This window comes from Cavia porcellus, unplaced genomic scaffold (genome assembly GCF_034190915.1).
Source record: "Cavia porcellus strain 051 isolate PalLab524CR breed Dunkin Hartley unplaced genomic scaffold, mCavPor4.1 scaffold_30, whole genome shotgun sequence".
Classification (NCBI taxonomy): Eukaryota; Metazoa; Chordata; class Mammalia; order Rodentia; family Caviidae; genus Cavia; species Cavia porcellus.
Window position 1 is genome coordinate 7,418,153 of NW_026947513.1, and position 21,683 is coordinate 7,439,835.

Consider the following 21,683-nt stretch of genomic DNA (forward strand, 5'->3'; position numbering starts at 1 on the left):
ACTGTTGGAATGTCCACTTTAAGCTTTAATTTTGTAACTTGAACAATTGTTTCTGAGATGACAAAATGTAATCCATTAACTAGTGATTTCCTACTGTTTATTTTTTTCTGTAAATCTGTATAACTTGTACCCTTTCTCTGCTTTTTTTTCTTTTCTTTTTCTACTTAAATAAAATTTTAAAAAAATTAAAAAAAAAAGAAATTATTCTTCTGTATAAATCCATCTAAGGCTGGGCATGATAGCACAGACCTATAAATCCAGCACTTAGGAGGCTGAGGCAGGTGGATCACTGTGAGTTCAAGGCCAGCCTGAGGTATATAGTGAGTTCAAGGCCAGCCTGAATGACGTAGCAAGACCCAGTCTCAAAAAAACAAAAACAAAACATAAATAAATGAGTCTAAGAATGATGTACTCTTATTCGAGATTGTAATCGCTTCCTAAATTGTGGGAAGTTTAATTTTGTACAGCTCATTTATAAGTTAGCTGTATTAAAGGTTAGCTGATGTTACAGTTTATATATAGATGTCTCCCCAAAGCCTCACACAGTTGTGGGGAGGCAGGCTTTTCATAGGTGGCTGAATCTAGAGTTTGTGATTGATTCATGGTCCAACACTGGGATTAAGGGTGGGTGATTGCTGGATCAGTCCACTGATTAGATTGGCACCGCCTTAAGCCTGTAGACTAGATACTATGTAAGGAACAGAAAGAGGCTTGTCTCACTCTCTCTTTTTGTTTTTGCTGTCTTCCACCTCCATGAACTGTCATCCCTGTGCCTTGTGCTGCCCAGCCTTGTAGCCAGCCAACAATGGGCTGAAACCTCCACAAACTGTAAGCTAAATAAACCTTTCTCCCTTTAACTTAGGGTGCCAGGTGTTTTGTCTCAGCAAGAAAAGTAACTAAGACAGTTGTATTGAAGTACTGCTGATTTGAAAATATTAAACTGCATTTAAACTTATTTCATATCTATTCTGTAAAGCAAACTTCATCCTGTATTATAGAGTAGTTCTTGCTTTTCACTGACTAATTTATTTTTGAAATTGTCAGAAAGGAACGTTAGTAGCTAGCAAGATAAATTAACTTTGTCCTCAGTTTTTATCATGGGATTGGCAGCACTGCAGTTCCCAGTTTACAGAATGGGCTTTGATACTCATTTTTCTAATCTCCCTCTTTGAACCATGCTTTATGTTTCATAGGTGTTCAGTTGGCAGATTTACATTCTCTCCTTGCAATTTGCTTTTCCTTATAGGTTTTAGCTGCCTGTTACGCTCTGAAAGGTGTTAATCTTCTCTTATGTAGATGTTTTCACCCTTATTGTGACCTAAGGAGTCTCAAGGAAGATAAATTTGAATGCTAAAATCAGTGGTAATTTATGTACATCCAGATAATGTTGTTTAGCTGATATTTCATTTGGTTATGTTTTTTTCCAAGCTCATTTAAACTTAGATTTTCAAGGTCTGCTATTAGAGAAATGCCATAAACATAATTTGTGTATTCCAAGAAAGGCAAATGAAACATCAAATGGAGATCAATAAAAATGACATTTCAAAATGCTAGCCTGCAATTTGTGAATCAAGCTGAGCCATGCAGCAGAATGAATTTCCTGTCCCCCTAGGGTATGTGCAGGAAATAGGAATAAGCAGGGTGTACCGTAGAACCCTTAATGCTTCTTGAGCTCTTTCTACCAAAATGAAAAGCTTTGTGTCTGACTACTAAATTTAAAGGAGTACAGTTGAGTCATAGTGATTTTTGAAGTGAAAAATATGCATAGGACCCCTTTATCTTTGTCAAGAAAAGGTTAATAAACAATAAAGCTTTCTGAAGGACAGTTTTGAAATACAGTACTTAAAAGGAAGTAAAGCCCGAAGACACATCAGGTGTCTGGAGGCTCATTTGACAGTGTTCTTTTTCACCCTTTAAAAGCAATTAGACTTTGGTCCTGATGGTGGGCAAGTCACCCACCACACACCCTTGCTTTGAACTCTCGTCCTTTCTGCCTACTGATTTGGCATCTTTCATCTCTAGCTTGTGGCACTTCGCACGATCCTTTTGATCCACACTGCGGTTTCAGTGGGGTCTGCCTTTTTAGGGTTTTAAAGCCTATGATTATTGTGGTCTTCCTTCCACAAAACTGTTTACTTCTGATAATCAAATGCATGACCCGCCTGGCAGTGCTGTGCCTCCTTGCGTGTGTGCTGAGTGTTTGAGTACTGAGCCCTGGGCAATGGCAGTGAATTGTCCCCCGATCCTGACATAGGACCTCCAAATGATATAGGGGAAATAGATGTAAGCCCAACTTGCTAGCTGTCAGGTACGCCAAGTTTGTGTTTCCCAAAATTGAAAAATGAATTCTAAAGAACAATGGAGGTTAAGAGCGGGAGATGTTATTGAGAGAAAGACAGTCCTGAGAGACAGAAAGGTCCTAAGTGGGTTGCCACAGACCCTACCCAGAGCAAAGTCATGAGCTAGATACAAAATCGTGAGGTGGGTGCAACATGAGACAAAAGTGTGATGAACCAGTAAGATTACAAGTACAGCTGCCTAGGTAATGTTGATCCAGTGGGAAAGCAAGTCATGTGGCAAGTGTACATGGAAAGAATAAGGACCTTATTTTTGAAGAGATGAGTCGGGAGGTCCTGGTCCTCCACCTGGGTGACTGATGTCCATCTAGTCTAGATTACTGGAGCAGGTGATGCCGGATAGTGTACTGCTTCTCCCTTGGGAGGCCTGCAGGCCTGGTCATTCCATCTTTATCCTGAGGCCTGGCCTTTAGTGGACGTGCCTCCAGCCACAGTTGGAATGTGTTCTCATCCCCTAACTGCCGCCCTCGAGGGCCCAGGCCTGTCTGACTGCCCACTCTATTTCTACCTAACATAGCTGTCTGTATTCCTCCAAGACAGTATGCATTAGGAGCTTGCAACAGATTTGTGCCTGGGCACAGTCAAGCCCTGCCAGAACCTCTGGGTGACAGCAGTTAGCAGTCATGCCTGGGGAAGCTGCACACTGAAGGTGACAGGATCTTGGCTGTGATGAAATAGGGTGTCCGGGTGTTGCTTTGTGATTCAATCTGCCAGGCTGTCTTTTAATGGATGTTCAGCTCCTTTCACTGTGGATGTAAGATATGCTTGACCTTGGCTCTGCTATATTATTTTATGCTTTATTTTTTTGCTACTTTTTTTTCCCTTTCACTATACGTTTCCTTTTTCCATGTGCTTTTCCTCTGTTTTTGTTCTAGTGTTGCCTTTGTAACTTTCTTTCCCACACTTAAGTCTTTTTTATCTAAAAGGTGAGAAATGATGGACTTAGCATTTTTTCTTCTTTATAATCACTGTCTGATTTTAGTTTACTGTTTCTCTTTTTTTATTTAAGGAGAAAAAAATAACAGAAAAAGGGTACAAGTTACACAGAATTTCAGAAAAAATAAACAATAGGAAATCACCAGTTAATAGATTACATATTCTTAGAAATAGTTGTTCAAGTTACAAAAATTAAAGCATGTAAAGTGGACTTTGAAACAGTGAGACTGCAAACAGTTTTGTTCAATGATCCAACAAAACTCAGTAATGTGGTTATCTATCTTATACACTTAAATATATATGCAGTTGTATTCTTTAGAGCACTTTCTTTTCCTTTCTTTTGTACAATGATAATGACACATTTTGGGTTTTATTACTCCCACAGTTCTTACTACTTGTTTTTGAAGAGAGTAAAATCAAATGTGACATAACAGAACAGAGTCAGTCAAATCAAAAGGATGGACATAGTAGATAATATAAAAACAAAATACTAGGTGATCAACAATGGTTACCATAATGCCTCTTGCTATCTTAAAAAGAATTTCCTACATCATCAGTTATAATAAAATTGAACAAAACAGTAAAGAATAAAACCAAAACATTGGAGACATTACAGGACTTTAAAAGAAGATAATAGTCAACCAGAATGGGCGTCATAATGAATCTTATTCATTTGTTTACAGTTGTTGCCTATACTTTTGAACTTGGTACTATCAAGCAAAGCAGAATAGAGGAAAATCAGTCAAAGCAAGATGGTGAGGGCTATACAGGGTTTCAAATCAAGTTAATAGGAAATCAAAGTGGGTTACTATAGTGTATCCTGCTTTTTTTTATTTTTCCCTTAATTAAAAAGATAAAAGTAAAATAAATAATTTAAAAAAAGGAGACTGAGATAAAAGAGGGCATAACAACAAAACAGCGCAGGTCAAAGCATAACCATTTAAGCAAAATAGTGTTTCACCACAAGATAATCACGACATAAAAGTAGTTACCATAGTGTCTCTTTCCTTAAAATCTTTGTGGATAACTTTGTATACTGTAGCACCAAACATATCAAGACAATGTAAAACCATTCAAGAGAATGACAGTATTAGAGGGTATTTAGAATCAACTAACAGAAAATAAACAATGGTTTCTGTGTGATCTTGTCTATAAAAGTTTTTGTTTATATTATCACATAAAATAAAATCCAGTAACATACAACATGTTAAGAATGATGGAGACAGAAGAACAAAAGCTTGATGGGACTTCAAAACAAGATGATATTAAATCATCAGTAGCTATTATGATGTCTTATTTTCTCCAAAATAACTATTCCTACCATCCAACTTTCTCTGCCTCATTTCTGTTGAGCTCTTTTTCTGTCATTAGTTGTCAGTTTGTCTTCTTCATTTTGCTTTCTGCTCCATTCATTGTGGCCTCTCTGCTACTGTTTCTGGAATCTTGGTATTTTTTTTTTTTTAGAATATCCTGCAGTATTCTCTGTAGAGTTGAATTGGTAGTTGCAAATTCCCCTAGTTCCTCTTTATCCTGGAAGCACCTTGTTTTTCCATCAATTTCTAGAGACAGTTGTGCAGGATATATCAATCTTGGCTAGATATTATTATCATTCAAAGCTCGAATTATTTCCCCCCACGTTCTTCGTGATTTGATGGTTTGTGCCGAGAAGTCTGTTGTAATTCTGATGGGTGTTTCCTTGTAAGTGATCTGTTTCTTGTTTCTGACAGCTTTTAGTATTCTGTTCTTATATTGTATTTCTGGAATTTTGATTATTATATGCCTGGGTGTAGCTCTGTTTTGGTTGTATGTGTCTGGGGTCCTGTATGCCTCATACATCTGAGTATCTTTACCTTTTGCTAAATTAGGGAAATTCTCCTGGATTATTTCTGTGAGTAGCTTTTGTAATCCACTTGTTTGTGCCCCTACTTCTTCTTTTATGTTCTTAAGTTATAGATCCTCTTATCATCTTCTAGCCTTTGTATTATTGCTGTTTGTTTCTTTGTTATTTTTAAGAAGTTTTTCATTTCATGCGCCATATTACAAATCTGCCCTCCAGTTCAGATAATCTATCCTTAGTTTCTTTCAAGCTGTTATGCCAGCTTTCGATAGAGTTTTTAGTTTCCTGGTAATCTCTTTGAACCTGCTTCATGTATTCTATGTGTTCTCTATTTTCTCCATCAAACAATTCTCCCCTTTTTTTCTGTTCTTCCATTCCACCATCTGTTTTTCCTCGGCAGTGCTTAGCATTTCTCTAACTATTCTACTTATATCTTGCTTTATTTCATTAAATACTTCATTTTTGAACTCATCTATGAGGCTCTGGAGATAGCGCTTTATGTCTATTGGTGCTGTGTCTGATATTGCATGTTTTCTGTCTTCCTTGCGTTTCCCTTTCCTGGATCAGTGTTCTCAGGATTGGGGACTGAGGATCCTTTCTTGTTGCTTCCTCTTCCCATACTTTTTGTTCCTTCCATACAAGTGAATGTAGGAGGCAATTTTTTTCTCTTTTTCTGTTATAGTTTGTTTGAATTGTGCTGGCTAGGTGTTCCTGCCCACTGCAGTGTACTAGGGAGACAAAGACCTAGGCAGCCTCTGCTGGGCCCGCCCCTCCAGATCAACCTACTGAAGGCTTCACCACTAGGGTGCACTTCCAGGCACTGGGACCTGGTTTGGGCTAGCCTACTGGATCTTAATCAGCAGCGTCACGAAGGCCAGGCACTCCCCACCAATCCCGCTTGAGAGGGCAATATGTGACTGAAGTCACTGCTGTGCCCTGTTCCGGCAAGTCTGCCCGGTCCCAGTATGTCGTTTGCTGGAGCCTCCTGCTCTATGAAAGGGTCCCCGTTCTGCTCACTCACCACAAGTTGATGTAGGGCTCCTGGCCAGTCCCGCTGTCAACTCTGTTCGCAGATTCCCGCTCTCAGAGCTTTTGAGTGTCTCTCTTCCTGCCCTGCAGATTTGGATGCAGCAGCAGCAGGAAATTCCAATTGCGGCTTCCAGTGGCACAGGTTCTAGCTTCTGTGCTGAGATTTTATCTGTTATAGCACCAGGATTAGATTTCCAGTTGGTTTCTCTTAGCTTAGTTCATTCCTGGGTGGCAGGGTGTATCTCCCCTTTCTTAGGCCTCCTTGCACTGCACCATTCCTGGACTCTAAGTGAGGTATCTCAGAGAGCCTCCATAACTGCTGCTATCTAACCACCATGTTCTTCCAGAAGTCCAGTTTACTGTCTGTTTTCAGGGTTGGAATATGCCTTTTACTTGAAGTTTCATATCTTCTGACCCATGGCTCTAAAACTTGAGAAATCACTATGTCTACACTGGTTCCTGTCTTCTCTTTCTTACCCTTTTTTTCAGGGTACTTACTTGCTTTGTGTGATGTGACTGTAATCTCCACACTTGTCTGTGGCTAAATGGACTTATTTGTTCCTTACTAATAGCCCCTTGGCTGTAGTTTCTTCATTCATCTCCTTTTTGGTAGAACTTCAAAGCAGTTTCTATTTCTTGTACAGAAGTCTTATTATTCATAAAAATTTAAATCAAAGCCAGGATATGGCTACTATGAGTCCGCTATGTGCACTGTCCCAGATGGGCAGGTTCCTGGAGACGTTGACAGTGGGTTGGCGGTGGTTAGAGGCAGGTTGGGTAGTGGGAGGCACCTGTGGTCAGGGGTGGGGTTTTCTGTTTTCATAGTACTTGGGATTGAACCAGGGCCTCGAACTGAGATACATCCCCAGCCTTTTAAACATTTTTAAAAATCTTGAGTCAGAGCTTTATCAGGTCACTCAAGCTGAGGCAAAACACATGCTCCTCCTCCTCAGTCTCCTGAGTGGATAGGGTTACAGGTGTGCACCACTAGGCCTTGCAGTTGATTTTTGTATCAGTATGAAAACTTGTGTTTAAAAAATTTGGGATTTTTTAGTTCATTAAAATCTTCCTCTCTTGGATATAGCACTATAGGTGGGCTGTCAGATTGAACTCAGGGCCTTTACACGGAGCTACATCCCTAGCACTTTATTTTTTATTTTGAGACAGAGTCTCACTAAGTTGCTAAGCTGCTTGCAATCCTTGTGCCTTCAGCTACTTAAGTGCTAGAATTCAAGCATACACGTCTATGCCCAGCTCTTAAGTATTTCGTATATTTTGATGGTATTTCAAATCTTGTTCTTTGCCTGGGAGTATAGCTCAATGGCATAGCTGCCTGTTTGACAAATGCAAGGTCCTGAGTTCTTTTTAAATTTTGGTTTCTGATTGTTGCTAGTGTATAACAACAATACAGTTGGTTTGGCATATTGATTTTTAAAATAAATCTTAAAATCACAATAAGTTTACGGTTAGTTCCAGCAGCTCTTTTTGAAGATTTCCAGGATTAGGACTTTATCTGTACGTGATCATGTTGCCTGTGACTAGAGAAGTTTTAATGTTTCCTTTCCAATCTATGCCTTTTATTTCTTTATCTCATCTTACTAAGCTGGCTCGGTGCCTAGTTGATATTGAGACAGCACAAGTAAACCTTGTTGCTTTGTCACTATTTAGGGGACAGTCTTTCACCAGTATGCTGCTAGCCACGGATTTCTCTTAGTCCGTTTATAAGAGGAGTCCTGTGTTCTAAGGATCTGTATCACCTTTTTTTCTGCATCAGGTAGGATGATTACTTTAAAATTATTAATATAGTGAACCCATTGGTTGAACTGAGTCATTAAAGCAGCCTGCACTCCTAAGATAGATTGTACTTGGACATGGCCCAGTACTTTATTTTTAATGTGTTGCTGGTTTTGTTTTACTGCTTAGTTTGTGTTTATGAGGTATGTAAAGGTATAGTTTTCTCGTAAATGTTTGCCCTGTTCTGTCTTTGGTAGTGGGTAATGCTGTCATCCTTTAGTGCGTCGGGAAGTGTCCACCCCTTTTCAGATTGCTGGGAGAATAATGCAGACGTGGTATTGCTCTGCTGTTTCTTTTTGTATTGTTTTCAGTAGGAAACCTAACCTCAGTCTTCCCTTTGTTCCTTTGTACATAAGGTTGGATTTTTTTTTCTTTATTTTTTTTTGAGACAATCTTGGTGGAGCTCAGAGTTTGTGGTAATCGTCCAGCCTTAGCCCCCCAAGTGCTGAGATTCCAGGTGCTGCTACCATACCCAGCTCAGATTTTCTGTTTATTATTGATTTTGAAAAGCTTTATAATGTGTCTGGTTTCCCCTCATATTTCTTGTGCTTGTGTTTCTGAGCTTTTTGGATCTTTAGATGTAATTGTGAAAAATTTCTCCATTATATAGTCAAGCTTTTCTGTCCCTCTGCCCCGCTGGAGGAACTGCATTCATGCATGTCCAGGCCTTGCATTGCACTTGAGATGGCTTCAGGTTTACTGATCTTCTTTTTTGGTAGTCTCTAAACTGCTCTTAGTCCCGCCTGTGGTGCCTTTCCTCTCAAACAAAAGAAAAATCTTTATAGGTTTGTGGGCCATCTTTTTCTTGCATATTTTCCCTCCCACATGTTCCTGTCTTGCTGAGGATTGACCCAAGGCCTTGTGTAAGCACGTAATCTGTCAGTGGTCTCTACCCCAGCTCTCCATGTCTTACTTCACAGGTCTATGCTTCTCCTTCTTGTCGTCGTCCTCATCCTCATAGAGCTTCTCTGTTGGGGACCACAGATTCACAGTGGCTGATTTTGCGCAGTTCCCTATGGGATAAAAGGAAGGATTGGGATTATTGGCATCACCCATCTGAGATTTCCCATTGACTCTTCTAAGCATGGGATTCTCGATTCTCTACGCCTTCTTAAGTCATTTCAAGATTCTACTCCAGGACAAGATACTTATAAGCGTAAGACTATCTACACTGTCTTGAGTCTGAGTCTTCTGATGAATTACAATCTGTTCCTAGCCCCACCTATCACTGTATACACTTAATAAATAGTGACTGCTTTAGGAGTGGAAGAATCCGATCCAGAGACGTTGACTTCCCAGCCTTTGATGGAACACTAAGTTACTGGTCTTTGTTTTTTATTTTTTGTACCACATTCTTAAGAAAGACAATCAGGACTCTTGGCCAGGTTCCCAATATTGACAATCGGGATCTTGGCTGAGCTCTTGATATTTCTCCTCATCATGATCTTCCTCCTTTTCTTCATCTTCCTCCTCCTCCTTGTGCAACCCCATTGAGCTGTGTCTGCAGCTGTAATTTTATTTTGAGACAGGGCTTTAAGTTACTCAGACTGGGTTCAAACTTGGGGTCCTCTTGCCTCAGACTCTGGAGTGGCTGGGATTACAAATGTATGCCACACATATGGTTCCCCTGTCTCTCTTTACTAATTACATCATCTGCCTCTGTCATTTCTAGTTGGTTTGAGATTTTGGCCATCAGCGTGGTAAGGTTTTACTCTTTCTTTGCTTACCAGTAATAAATACGTGATTGGATGCTGGCAGTCTGATGCATCTGTTGCTTCTTCGTACTTGCATTTCATGTCTTAGGGTCCTTTGCTCTCCTGAGAGTCTTACTTTGAATTACTAGGTGGCTCCTTCTAATATCCCTCTTCTCTTTCTTTCTAGTTATGCATTAAGTTGTTAAAGATCAGTCATTATAGAAATACAAATATTTAAATTACTGGCCCTGTGGCTGATTTCTTGCCATAGGCACTTAGAGTGTCTTATTTGTCACCTCCACTGGTGCTTTGAAATACAACTGTGCTTAGACAGGAAAAGTACTAATGCTCATCTTGATTCCTTGTTAAGTCTACAGTTTTTATATTGCATTTCACAATTTTATTTTCATTGAAATTTTTGGACTTTTGTCAACCTATGAGAATCTTTATTACACTATTCATCGTCCTTAGATTTAAGCTGAGGATGGTGGTGCACGCCTGGAATCTCAGTTACTTAGGAGACTAAGGCCAGAAGATTGCAAATTCAAGGCCCCTGTGGGGGAATAGCAAGATAGTGCCTTTAAAGGGGTGGGAATGTAGCTCATTAGTAGAAAGCCACATGATTGAGTCTCCAGCACTACAAACAAAAACAAAACAAAACAGAAAATGGGATTTAGTAGACATTTGATCCTCTGTAGTCAATGAGTTTTTTTTTTTTCTGTTTACTCTGCTTTTTTTCTTCTTTTTTTAATCTTACTCCAATTTTATAGCTGATGTTACACATACAAAATCAACAGTTTTGGGGTTTTTTTGTGGCACTGGAGTTAACCCAGACCTTCCCACTGAGCTATATCCCCATGTAGTGGGACCTGTGTCAAACAAACAAAAAATAAAAGCAAAAACTCTCTAATAAAGTGAAAAAAGAGAAATAGAGACTTTAACATGAAGTATCAGGGTGACTTAAAAACACCAAGCAAGGTGTCCAAAATAGTGTTTCGCCTTTGAATATTGTCCTGGAGTTTGGTGGTGAATTTACGTCAGCCTCTGTCAGTTTGGCTGGGAGCAGAGGAGCTCTGTGGAAACATCTTTCCTTTTAGTAGGTAATTTTTCTTGCTAAGTATGCCATAAGAACTTGAAGAATGATCTTAATTTCTCATTTTAAGGCGACTGCTCAACCGAGCCAGACTGTTTAACACTTGAGAGTTAGAACACATGGATTAGTCAATAAATTTAAATGTGATACTACTTGTCATTACTACTAAGTTGTTGGAGTAATATATTATATTCACATTTTAAACAGATATTGATCTTCATTCAGTGACTAAATTGAAGCATCTCAATTCTTATGAAATTGCTGATTCTCTTCCACTTTATAGTTATACAGCCAGACATAAATTCTAGCCAACATTCTACAGATTTTTCCTACCTTTACTGCTTTATGCAGTATCCTTTAGGAAGTATAACTACTTTTTGGATGCTAAAAATAGCAAAGATATGCTGTTGCTAAAACAACAAAGTTAAAGTGTCCTCCTCTGTGTGTCATTGTGTCTTAAAGGTACCTGAGGTTCATCCAGTTGCCCTTGACTCAGAGAAGGTTCTGTCACAGCTGTCAGCAGTTGCTGCTACCAGACGAATGGGGGGAACACCAAGAGCACCATGTTGTGGGCGACCTTTCTGTCACCCAGTTAAGAAGGCCCAGCCAGCTCCTTTATCCTCTGGAAAACAAGAAGACCAATGCCCAGTACCTGTTTGCGGATAGGACCTGTCGATTCTTGGTCGGCCTCCTCTCTACCCTAGGCTTCAGAAGGGTACTGTGTGTTGGCACACCAAGGTGTGTTCTGTAAAACAGTTTTTTCCTGTTGTGCTATTTAAACTGTGAAAAGACTTTGTCAAGTAGTTTTTTTACTATGCACAGTGTACAGCGAGAAGCGCTGCAAATTCCCAGGAAGTGGGAAGGCTGCTCGCTCTCTGCAGGATTTGCAGCCTGTATTCATTGAAGACATTTCTCTCTGGCGTAGGAAAGGAGATGCTTTCTGACTCGATACATAAATTGTCTGTGATGTTAGACCTCTCCGTTTCAGATAAGTGTGGCCCTTTTAGAAATATTTACAAACTGAAATCTTGGTTACACCTGCCAAATTCTCTTTGGGATTTCACTGAAATATCAGAGGTCACAGAAGAACACAGATTGGTTTTGTTGTTTGTTTGCTTGTTGTCTATGCATTTGTAACTTTTCACTAAATTTGCTTTTACTAATTGCTTTAGGTTGCATGAGCTGATCAGGTTGACAACATCTGGTGACCAGAAGTCTAACCTTAAAAGCCTTTTACTGGATATTGATTTTCGGTAGGTTTATAAACTATAATAATTATTCTTTATTGTTCCTTGTTTTTGTTTTTCTCTTCTTAACTGCTTACTTAAATAAATTTTAATTAATAATTAAAAGTACAAATTGGTTTTAAAGCAATTTTTTACTCATATAAACAACAGATCTTATATCTTTTGTATTTCAAATAGGGAGACAGTTGATTTCTCTCTGGGTGCTGTATCTAGTTGCCTGTGACTTACAGCTTTAGGATGAACTGATTTCTACTGGACGAAGTTTCAGAGATCACCGAACTGCCTCATGCTTAGTCAAATTTCTAGGACTTTGTTTCACCATCAAATCTTTAAAGTGGGAAAGGCATTTTAAAAATATATTTGACCAGTGCTATGCATATTGCATCCCTGGATGCAGCCTGCAGTGAAGGGAGGGTCTACCGAGGGGGAAACCGTGGCCAGAGGCGGAGGGGTCTGGGCAGAGGGCCATGCAGACGACCTGGCCGGAGCGTGTGAGACTTGGCTGGCAAGAACTGTGGCCCTCAGGGTTATGACAGTGGATGTCTCCGGTGCTGTCTGTGTGCTGCTGTGGCACTGCAGTATTCTTCCTAGTTTCCAGTTGTTTGAATTCCAGGAGTTCACCGTGACTGTGTAAGACCCTGTGTTCTTTGTATCATTTATGCGATTTTGAATGTATTCAAGGAATCAGACTTTGTGTGTTTTTATGTTTAGGTCTCATACAGTCTATTGGGCTAATATTCCAGCATTTGTTGGAGAAAATCTGTGAAATTAAGTATGCTTTCTCTCCCTTTTTAGGGAGACAGATTTTTTAAAGTGTAAAATGTCATGTTAAAAGACATAGCTTTTGTAATTTTTCTTTATGTGTCCAAGTCAACTTTATTTTACCTAATGTAAGCAACTACATTTCTCAGATTACCTCCACTTTCTCACTGGTTACTAACAGGCCTGACCTGTGAAGCACTCACCCACCCCTTTAAGAGACTTACATTGTAAACTGACATCTGCTTGACGGGAGTGAGCCTTGGCAAGATGATAACAGAGGTTTCTTACTAAACAGAAGTCACAGAGTCAGACTTGTTGGCACATGCCAGCAATCCCAGCACTCGGGAGGCTGAGACAGGAGAATCACTGAGAGTTCAAGATCAGCCTAGACTGCATGGTGAGTCCAAGGCCAGCCTGCACTGTATAGCAATACCCTGTCCCAAAAAGAAAAAAGAAAAAAAAATGGCACAGTGTGATGTTACATACATGTACTCCCTGCTATTTAGGAGACTGAGGCAGGAGGACCACACATTGAAAACTAGTCTGGGCAACTAAGTGAGACCCTGCTCAAGATTAAACAAATAAGTAGAGGTGGGTTCAGTACTTTCCAGGTTGTCTCCAGTACTGAGGGGGGTAAAAATCTCTTTTTTTAATTGAAAAATAACTCACATCACGTTCACCGTAGTGGAGTGTGTATTTCAGTGATCGTGATGCATGTTCACATATTGAGTAACCATCACCACTACCTGTTCCCAGAGCATTTCAATCACACTGAAAAGAAAACCTGCACTCACCCCTCTGACAGCCACTGTCCACTCCCATGGATTTACCTGTTCCGAACAGTCCACATCAGTGCAGTCGCTGAGGACTGGCATAGGGGTCTGGTTTCTTTTGGTTAGCTTAATGTTTTTAAGGCTCCTTCCTTCCTTCTTTCCTTTTGTGGCTGGCTGTGTAGTCCATTGTATGGTTACATCAATTTCTTTTTAAAATCCTGGATTCCTTTCCTGAAGTGTATTGTTAATATAAACGTGTTATTTTAGAGGTAGAAGTTTAACTTTGGGCTCCTGTCACATCAGGATTATCTGTAGCTGGTAGTTTTTAAGTGCTTATTGTATATCAAGCCTTGTTCTAACTCATACCTTACAATAGCTCTATAAGATAGATACTGTTAGCATCCTCATTTTTCCAGTGAGAAAACTGAGACACAAAGAAGTAAAATAACCAGAGTCAGAGTTGGTAAGCGGTCAAGCATGGCTCAAGCCCAGGCAGTCTGGCTGCACAAATTCTCTTCAGGAAGTAACTTTGCTTTTAAACTCGCACACAAATGTTTCTAATATGGTCCATTTCTCTTTTCATTCTTTAGTCTCTCTCTTGCTTCCTTTATCCTCCTGCTGCATTCCACAGAGGTTTTCCATGAATCAGTAACTGGCTTCCAGCTGGGTGTGCTGTCCATGCCTGCTCAAGGCAACCTGGGCAAGGTAGTGAGATCAAGGCCAGCCTAAGTTACATTATGAGACCTGGTCTAAAAAACAAAACACACACAAAAAAGACCTCAAAAAACAAAACCAAAACAAACCCAAATTTGGTTGCCAAGGTAGTGCATGTTTAGGATAGGAGCTCATTGCAGTCCCAGAAATCCATTCACATGAAGAATGTGCTGGTTCCAAGTGTTTGCAGTCTCACTGTTTGAATGTCCACATTGCATGCTTTGATACTGTGACGTGAGCAACTATCTCTAAGATGATAATGTGTAATCTATTAACTGGTGATTTCTTACTGTTTTTTTTTTTGTAGTTCTGTATTACTTGTACCCTTACACCGCTTTGTTTTGTTTTGTTTTTTCTCTTTTTCCTTTTAAATAAAATTTTTTAAAAAATGCGCTGGTTCACGCTGCTGGAGTCGGGGCACAGCCAGCTTTACTGCAGTCACCGTCCTGGCCTCCACAGTGCTGCTAGGGCTCCATCTTTCTCTCATTTGGTCCTTCCCTTGCACTGGCTTTGTTCTCAGGGACTTGGCAGGTGCAGCACCAAGTTCACCTTGTTGCAGCTGGCCTGCTGGTGGGACGAGGTGGTCATCCTGAGAGCACCCTGGCAGAACTGCAGGGAGTGCCCTGAGTTGCCTGGCAGGGCCGCATGCCCATTTCACAACTGTCACTGTGGCCTGACGAACGCGGCACTCTTGCTGGCCCCTGGCCACCTGCATGGGGTAGCAGAAGGTGCCTCACCCCTGAGGGGAGCTGTGAGGGCTGCAGAGGAGGGCCAGCTGTCCACAGCCGAGTCAGTCAGTGCGGGGGACGGTTGTCAGAGGCCCGGATTTCTACCCCCAGACTTTCACTTCAGTGCAGTATTACAGTGTTGTTTTTTAAAAGTGGAAGTTGTTTGAATGTATATGATTCTGATTTTATTAAGAATGAGCTTTTCTCAAGATAGTTGTAGAACGATTCATGCAAAAGAAACTAAAAAAACCATATCATGTCATTTCAAAGACCCAAATTGTATGAGTCTTTGGTTTATTCTATTTTATTTTTTAAAGGAAAGTGGTCTTAATTCTGCCACCTCAAACCGTCTAGATTTTTATTTTACATTGAGTTATATTTCACATGTACAAAGGTGTGTTTTCAGTATTTTCACACAATTGTAGAATCATGATCAGGGTCCCATCCAGAACATTTTCACCCCTTCAAAAGAAAGTCGCTCGGTAATCCCCTAACCTCAGCCTTTGGCGACCCTCTTCTGCTTTTTCTCATATGGATTTGCCTGTTCTAGATCTTTCTGTAAGTGGAATCTTCCACTACGTCCCTTTTGTGTGTGACTGCTTTTACTTTGCACGATGTTTTCAAGGTTCCTCCATGTTGTAACACGTCATTCCTGTAATATTTAACTTTTTTTTTTATTACTGGGCATTGAACTCATGGCCTTGTAGTCATGCGGTCTGTCACTAAGCTACATCCCTGGTCCTTTTATTTTTTATTTTTTTGAGGCAGGGTCTTGCTGTGTTGCCTAGGCTGGCCTTGAACGTGTGGTCCTTCTGCCTCAGCCTTCTGCCTAGCTGAGATTAGGCATGTACCACTGTGCCTAACCTTCATGTCCTTTTATGGGGTGCATAAGGCCTTGCATCTTCCTTACACCATGACTTCGAGCATTGCTATGATCTGGATTTTGGCTGTCTCCCAATGGCCCATGTGGTGAAGGCTGGTCCGTGGGGTGAAGCTCCGTGAAGAAGTGGACTGCTAGGAGGGGGGGGCTTCGTGGACGGTCCTTAGTGGGCATGTGCTGTGAAGAGACGGTTTTCTCAGGAGCATTGTTACCAAGCCTGAGTTTGCCCCATCTTCTTTCTGCTTCTGGTTCAAGTTGTAATCACTCATTTACGCTGCACACACAGCCAGCACTGCTCCATTTGGACTCGGCCTCCTAAACTGGGAGCCAACCACCCCTTTTCTCTGTATGAAGTTGGCTGCCTCAGATATGCCATTGTAGTGATACAAAGCAGACCAATGTGTTCATTAGTCGATGGACATTTGGTTACTTGTACTTTTTGGCTTTTATGAATAGTGGTGCTGTGAGCATTTGTGTATAAGTTTCACAATGATTATGTAAATAGACATGTTTTCAGGTCGCTTGAGTATTGCCTTAGTTTCCTGGGACTGCTGTGACAGAATTCCAAGGCCGTGTGGCTGAAACGGTTCTGGCTGCTGGAGGTGTGATGAAGGTGTTAGCAGTGTGGTTCTCTTCAGCCCTCTCTCCTTCACTTGCTGATCACTGGCTCCGCCTGTGATCCTTTGTGTGCGCGCTCATGCTTCCCTGGTGTCTGTGTGTGTCCGGGTTTCATCTTATAAAGATAGCAGTCACATTGGAGAAGCGTTTAACACAGCCTCATTTTACTTTAATCATCTGTCTAAAGAAAGCCCTGTCTCCAAATGGCCACATTGTGAAGTGCTGGTGGTTAGGGCTTCCACATTTCCTGAGGAACTGCCAAACTGTTTCTTAAGTGGGCCCACCATGCTGTATTCCCCCAGGAATGAACGGACAATGGTCTAATTTTTTCCATGTCCTTGTCAACACTTACTACTGTCTGTCTTTTTGACGTGATAGGTCATTGTGGTTTTGTTTTGGATTTCCCTAGTGACTAATGAAGTTGGACATCTTTTCATGTGCTTTTGGTGTGTTTTACCTTTTTAGAGAAACACTTATTCAATTCTTTGTCCATGTTTTAAATAGTTGTCCTTTTACTATTGAATTGAGAGACTTCTTAATATTGTCAGATACATGATTTGCAAATATTTTCTCCCATTCTATGGTTTTATCTTTGCACTTTTAATGAAATCCAGTTTGTCTCTTTTCTTTTGGTTGTATGTATTTTATTTGTCATATCTAAGAAATGATTGCCTAATCCAAGTCTATAAGTATTTACATCTTTTTTTTTTCCCCAAGAGTTTTATAATTTTTGGTCTTATATTAGACCTTTGATCTATTTTGAACAACTTCTTGTTCTTTTTTTTTTTTTGGTATTGGGGTTTGAATCCAAGGCCTTTGCCCTGAGCAAGGTCCCTGGCCCTTTCCATTTTCTGTTTTGAGAGCTCCGTAAATAGCCCATGTAGGACTCTTAACTTTCAATACTTGTGATTCAGCCTGCAGAGTGCTGGCATTGTGGGCGTGTGTCACCATACCAGGCTTGAGCTAATTTCTATATGTGTATGAGATCTAGGAATCCAACTTAATTCTTTTAAATATGGATATCTTATGCTCTAGCCTATTGAAAGGACTTTTTTTCCCATTGAATTGTCATGGTACTCTACTGAAAGCCAAATGATCATGAATGTAAGGTTTATTTCTGGACTCAATTCTGTTTCATTGCTCTGTGTCTCTCCTTATGGTAGCCTTGATTATTGTTACTTTATAGTAAAATTTGAAATGGGAAGCTTAGAGTCTTACAGCTTTGTCCTTCCTTTTGAAGATCATTTTGGCTGCTCTGGATTTCATGCATTTCCATGTGAATTTTAGGATCAGCTTATCAATTTCTACAAAAAAAAAAAAAAACCAGCTGAGATTCTTACAGGAATTTTACTGAATTTTTACATTAGTTTGGGGACTTTTGCCATCTTAATATTGTCTTCCAGTCCTTGAAGATGAGCTGGTTTTCCATTTGTTTTTAGATCTTTAATTTCTGGGGCTCTGGGAATGTATCGCCTGTGGATAGCAGGCGACTGCTGTGTATGAAGACTTACTTTCTTTTCACAACTGCAAACTTTGTGGCAGGTAAAGGTGGATGGTGATGGTGTTTTCTTGAGGACATCGTAACTCAGTTTCTTTGGTAGCATGGTCTTAGGGTGTCAGGGTTGCAGAAGCTCACCCTTCAGTGTTGAGAGAACCTCAGTGGGCAGAGTAAACGTGGGTTGTTGCCTGTATTTACAGTATGATGGCTGGTGTGGTTGGTTTAGATTTCTCACAGAGACCACAGTGAAGTCAGGGAAAAACTTCTTACGTGGCATAGTGTGTTTGGCACATTGCTGTTGTTTTCTCATTGCCCGTTAAATAAAGGTCTCTCCTGAGGTGGCAGCTTCAGGACTGCCTCAGCTTGAGGGCTCTGTGCAGATGTGCTATAAATACCCACTTCGCGGTATGCGATATGGAGTTAACATTTGCTAAGATGGATTTCTTCTATAGGCTCTAATTTTAGCAAGGAAGATGTGAAACTCTATTTGGCAAACTAATATCCAAATAAAGTTATATCAAAAAATGAATTTCTTAGGTTCATTTTATGAACTAATTTTATTCAGCATTTGATTACATTTCCTGTGGATAGAGCAAGTTTCACACTTGACAACTGACTCTGATTTAAAGAGAATGAATGGCCAAATTAAATGAATGTCCTTTTGAGCAGTTTTCAAGTACGTGTTTTTCTGATTGGTTTCATATGCCTTATTCAATGGAGAGAATAATTCTTTGTAGCCAATTTTGTTTTAAGAAGGCACTGTTGAGTGTTTTTCATAATTTAAAATATGAATAATTATGCTCCCTTGTTAGTATTTGAAGGGAACTTAGAACTGAAATTTTTGGGTTTTTTTTTTTGTTGTTGTTTTTGGTGGTTTGTGGCCCTGCATACTGCTGCCTAGTGTTTTGGGCAGATGTAATATGCTGAATTCTATGCAAAACAGATTTTGTTTTTTAATTTTTAATTTTCAAAAATGACTCTTGTGTCTTTGTGAAACTAAACAATTGGAGGTTAAACTAACGGGACAACCATGGTGGTGCCTGCCTGTAATCTAGCACTGAGAAGGGTGAAGCAAACGGATTGCTACAAGTTAGAGGCCAGCCTGGACTTCATAGCTAGACACTGTCTCAAAAAAAAAAAAAAAAAAGATGTTAAATGGTGTAACATTTTCCTTTGCTCAAAATACTCTCAAATGATAGTTGACCCACAGCTGTACTGGTTTTGATGTACTTTTTAAAAATTAGTCATTTGAACTGATTTCTCTGAATTCATTGAAGAGAAAAATTTGTGCTGGTACTGTTTGGACAATTGAATGTGGATGTCTTGACTGATTCAGGGATGACGATGTGCAATGTATATGCCATTGTTGCCCTCAATTGATGTGTTTTGAAATTTTGTTTTTTCCCTTTAAAATAAAATGGGTTTGAAAAAACAAAAATAAAAATTATTTATTTGAAATTTAGTTAAATAGGAAGATATATTTGTTTATCAATGGTAGTTGACATTTACCATTTACAATTGATCTTTAGGGCTCCACGAGGACCAAGACCCTCAACAGAGTTCTTAACTCTGGTGGCTGAGACGGACAATGTCTCTGTGTGGCCTGTATCCATTCAAACAAGGAAGGGGGTTAGAGTGGAAAATGCAGGAAACCTGAGCAGAATCTTGGGAAGGGTTCAAAGACCGCTCCAAGCAACAGATGATGCTAATTAAGGGGAACTGTCCTAGGAGAAAGTCTCCAGGTGGCCTCAGCTGTGGCCTGTCTTGCCCCTTGAGGCATCATCCCGTTCTCAGTTTAGCCACAGCCCTGCACATGTATTTAGCTTCAATGGCTCCAACATTCATTTATATTAGATAGTTTAAATATTTTTAGTTATCCAAGACTTCTGCTTATCTCTTCAGTGCAAATTAATATTTTATAAAATCAGGAGATATGCTACTGTATCTTAAATGGTATTCAAAGATATTGTGACACGAATGATAAGCAGCATCTTATCATTCTTTTTCATCTCCACAGAACAAGAGGAAATAAATTTCGATTGTGTTTTGGTGAATATAAACAATTCTGTAATATTGGTAGTGCTGACACTTAACATTTTAGTATATGCTTTATCACTGGCCTTGTGTAAAGCTCTTTACATGCATTATTACATTTATTCTGTGAAGTCCTATAAGAAATTACTTTTTCCATTTTATAGATGGAGAAACAGACATTTAAAAAGATTAAGTGGTTTTTTTAAGACAAGGTGGTACCTAAGTGAGGAACCCAGAGTTTGACCAGAGAGCTTGTGCAGTGCAGAGGATAAGCAGAGCTAGGGATGTTTGAATATTAATAGGAACAAAAGACTGGGTCCAATGGACCCATTCCTTCCTTTTCTACTATAAATTTGTACTTTAGCATAATAGCAGCTGGGCTCTTGCCTCTTGCCTTTTCCTGAGGGATACAGCAAGCAATCTATGTGTTTACCCTCTTGTTAGCATAAATGGTAAGGTGTATGCACATGTGGAAAAGTGGCAAAACAAAATTTTTCCCCACCTCATAACTGTGTAACTTGTTTTATATATGTTTACCCAAGCATCACAGAGGGTCCAGTAGACCCACACTACTTCAGGGTTTGTTAAAAGAAAAATTTTTAAAAAAATTTTTCTGGTGGAAGTAGACCAAATCAGTATAACGGCTCATAAAAAATCCGATTTGCAAGTTTTGGAGGGAATCAAAAGTGAATCATCAGATTATTCATGCATGAATGATGAAGATGGTACATATGGTAAAATACATGATTTCCTAACAGAAGAGTGGTGTGGGTGCATGATGATGATGACAACGAAGACAACAACTGTGATGATGATGACAACTTGGATGTGAGCCAAAGTTCCTGTGACAGTGAAGTGGGGCAAGAATACTGATGCAGACACAGGGAATGCAGACCTTGGTTCAGATTAGGAAGAAAGCAGCAATCTGAAGACATACCTGTCTAGTTAAAATGTTGCAAAATGGCCATAAAACCAAATGGAATGATCTATGTTAGAGTGAGGTCCAAAAATGTAGTGAAGGTCTTGGCTGGGGTGAAACATGTTAGAATGCCAGTGCTGCCATTCAGGGTTGAAAATTGTAACGGAATGCTACAATTCACAGAGTCTGAAATACAAGTAAAACTTGGTATGTACATACCAGTGATCATACTCAACAATGTATTTATTATGTTACCACTAGCTGAACTGCAAGCATTCATGTCTGCTGTACTTAGCAGGGATTTCTCATGGTGATCGCAGGCGTGAAGACTCATGGAAAAGTGTTGGGTCAGAATGTGACAAAAAATTTGTGCTCTTCTAAATGGGAAGACTTAGCTTTCAATTTAGACATTTATCCTGGAGCTCAGCCATCAGGTCCTTATTTGTGTAATAAACCGAGATTGATGTTGTGAACAGACTTGTTGCTCCCATCTCCCAAATTAATTGGACGTGATAGTCGACAGTTGGTTTACCAGTTTCCATTTGGTAACAAGAGCACAGGTTGACAAGCATAGGAACTACAAGCAGGAACAAAGCAGAAATTTCAAATGAAGTGTTGCAATTTTGAAACAAAATTGGACAGTACAGTCTTTGGATTTCAGAAGGGTATAACATTGGCCTCGTTTATGGCAAAGAAAACCAAGCTGGTGCTGCTGATGTCAACATTTCACCATGATGGAAATATTAATAGGGAAACCTCAACAAAATGGA

The 21,683-nt window shown here is 39.8% G+C and overlaps 1 protein-coding gene across 3 annotated transcripts in view; it reads left to right on the forward strand.

Moving 5' to 3' along the window:
• Nucleotides 1-21,683, forward strand: part of Zcchc4 (zinc finger CCHC-type containing 4) — a 53,776-nt gene that overhangs the window by 7,967 nt on the left and 24,126 nt on the right. For all 3 annotated transcript variants that reach the window (XM_023564065.2, XM_063240562.1, XM_063240563.1), the window contains 2 exons: nt 11,203-11,478; nt 11,913-11,993. In XM_023564065.2, the coding sequence (XP_023419833.1) occupies nt 11,203-11,478; nt 11,913-11,993 (357 nt within the window). The remainder of the gene's footprint in view (nt 1-11,202; nt 11,479-11,912; nt 11,994-21,683) is intronic.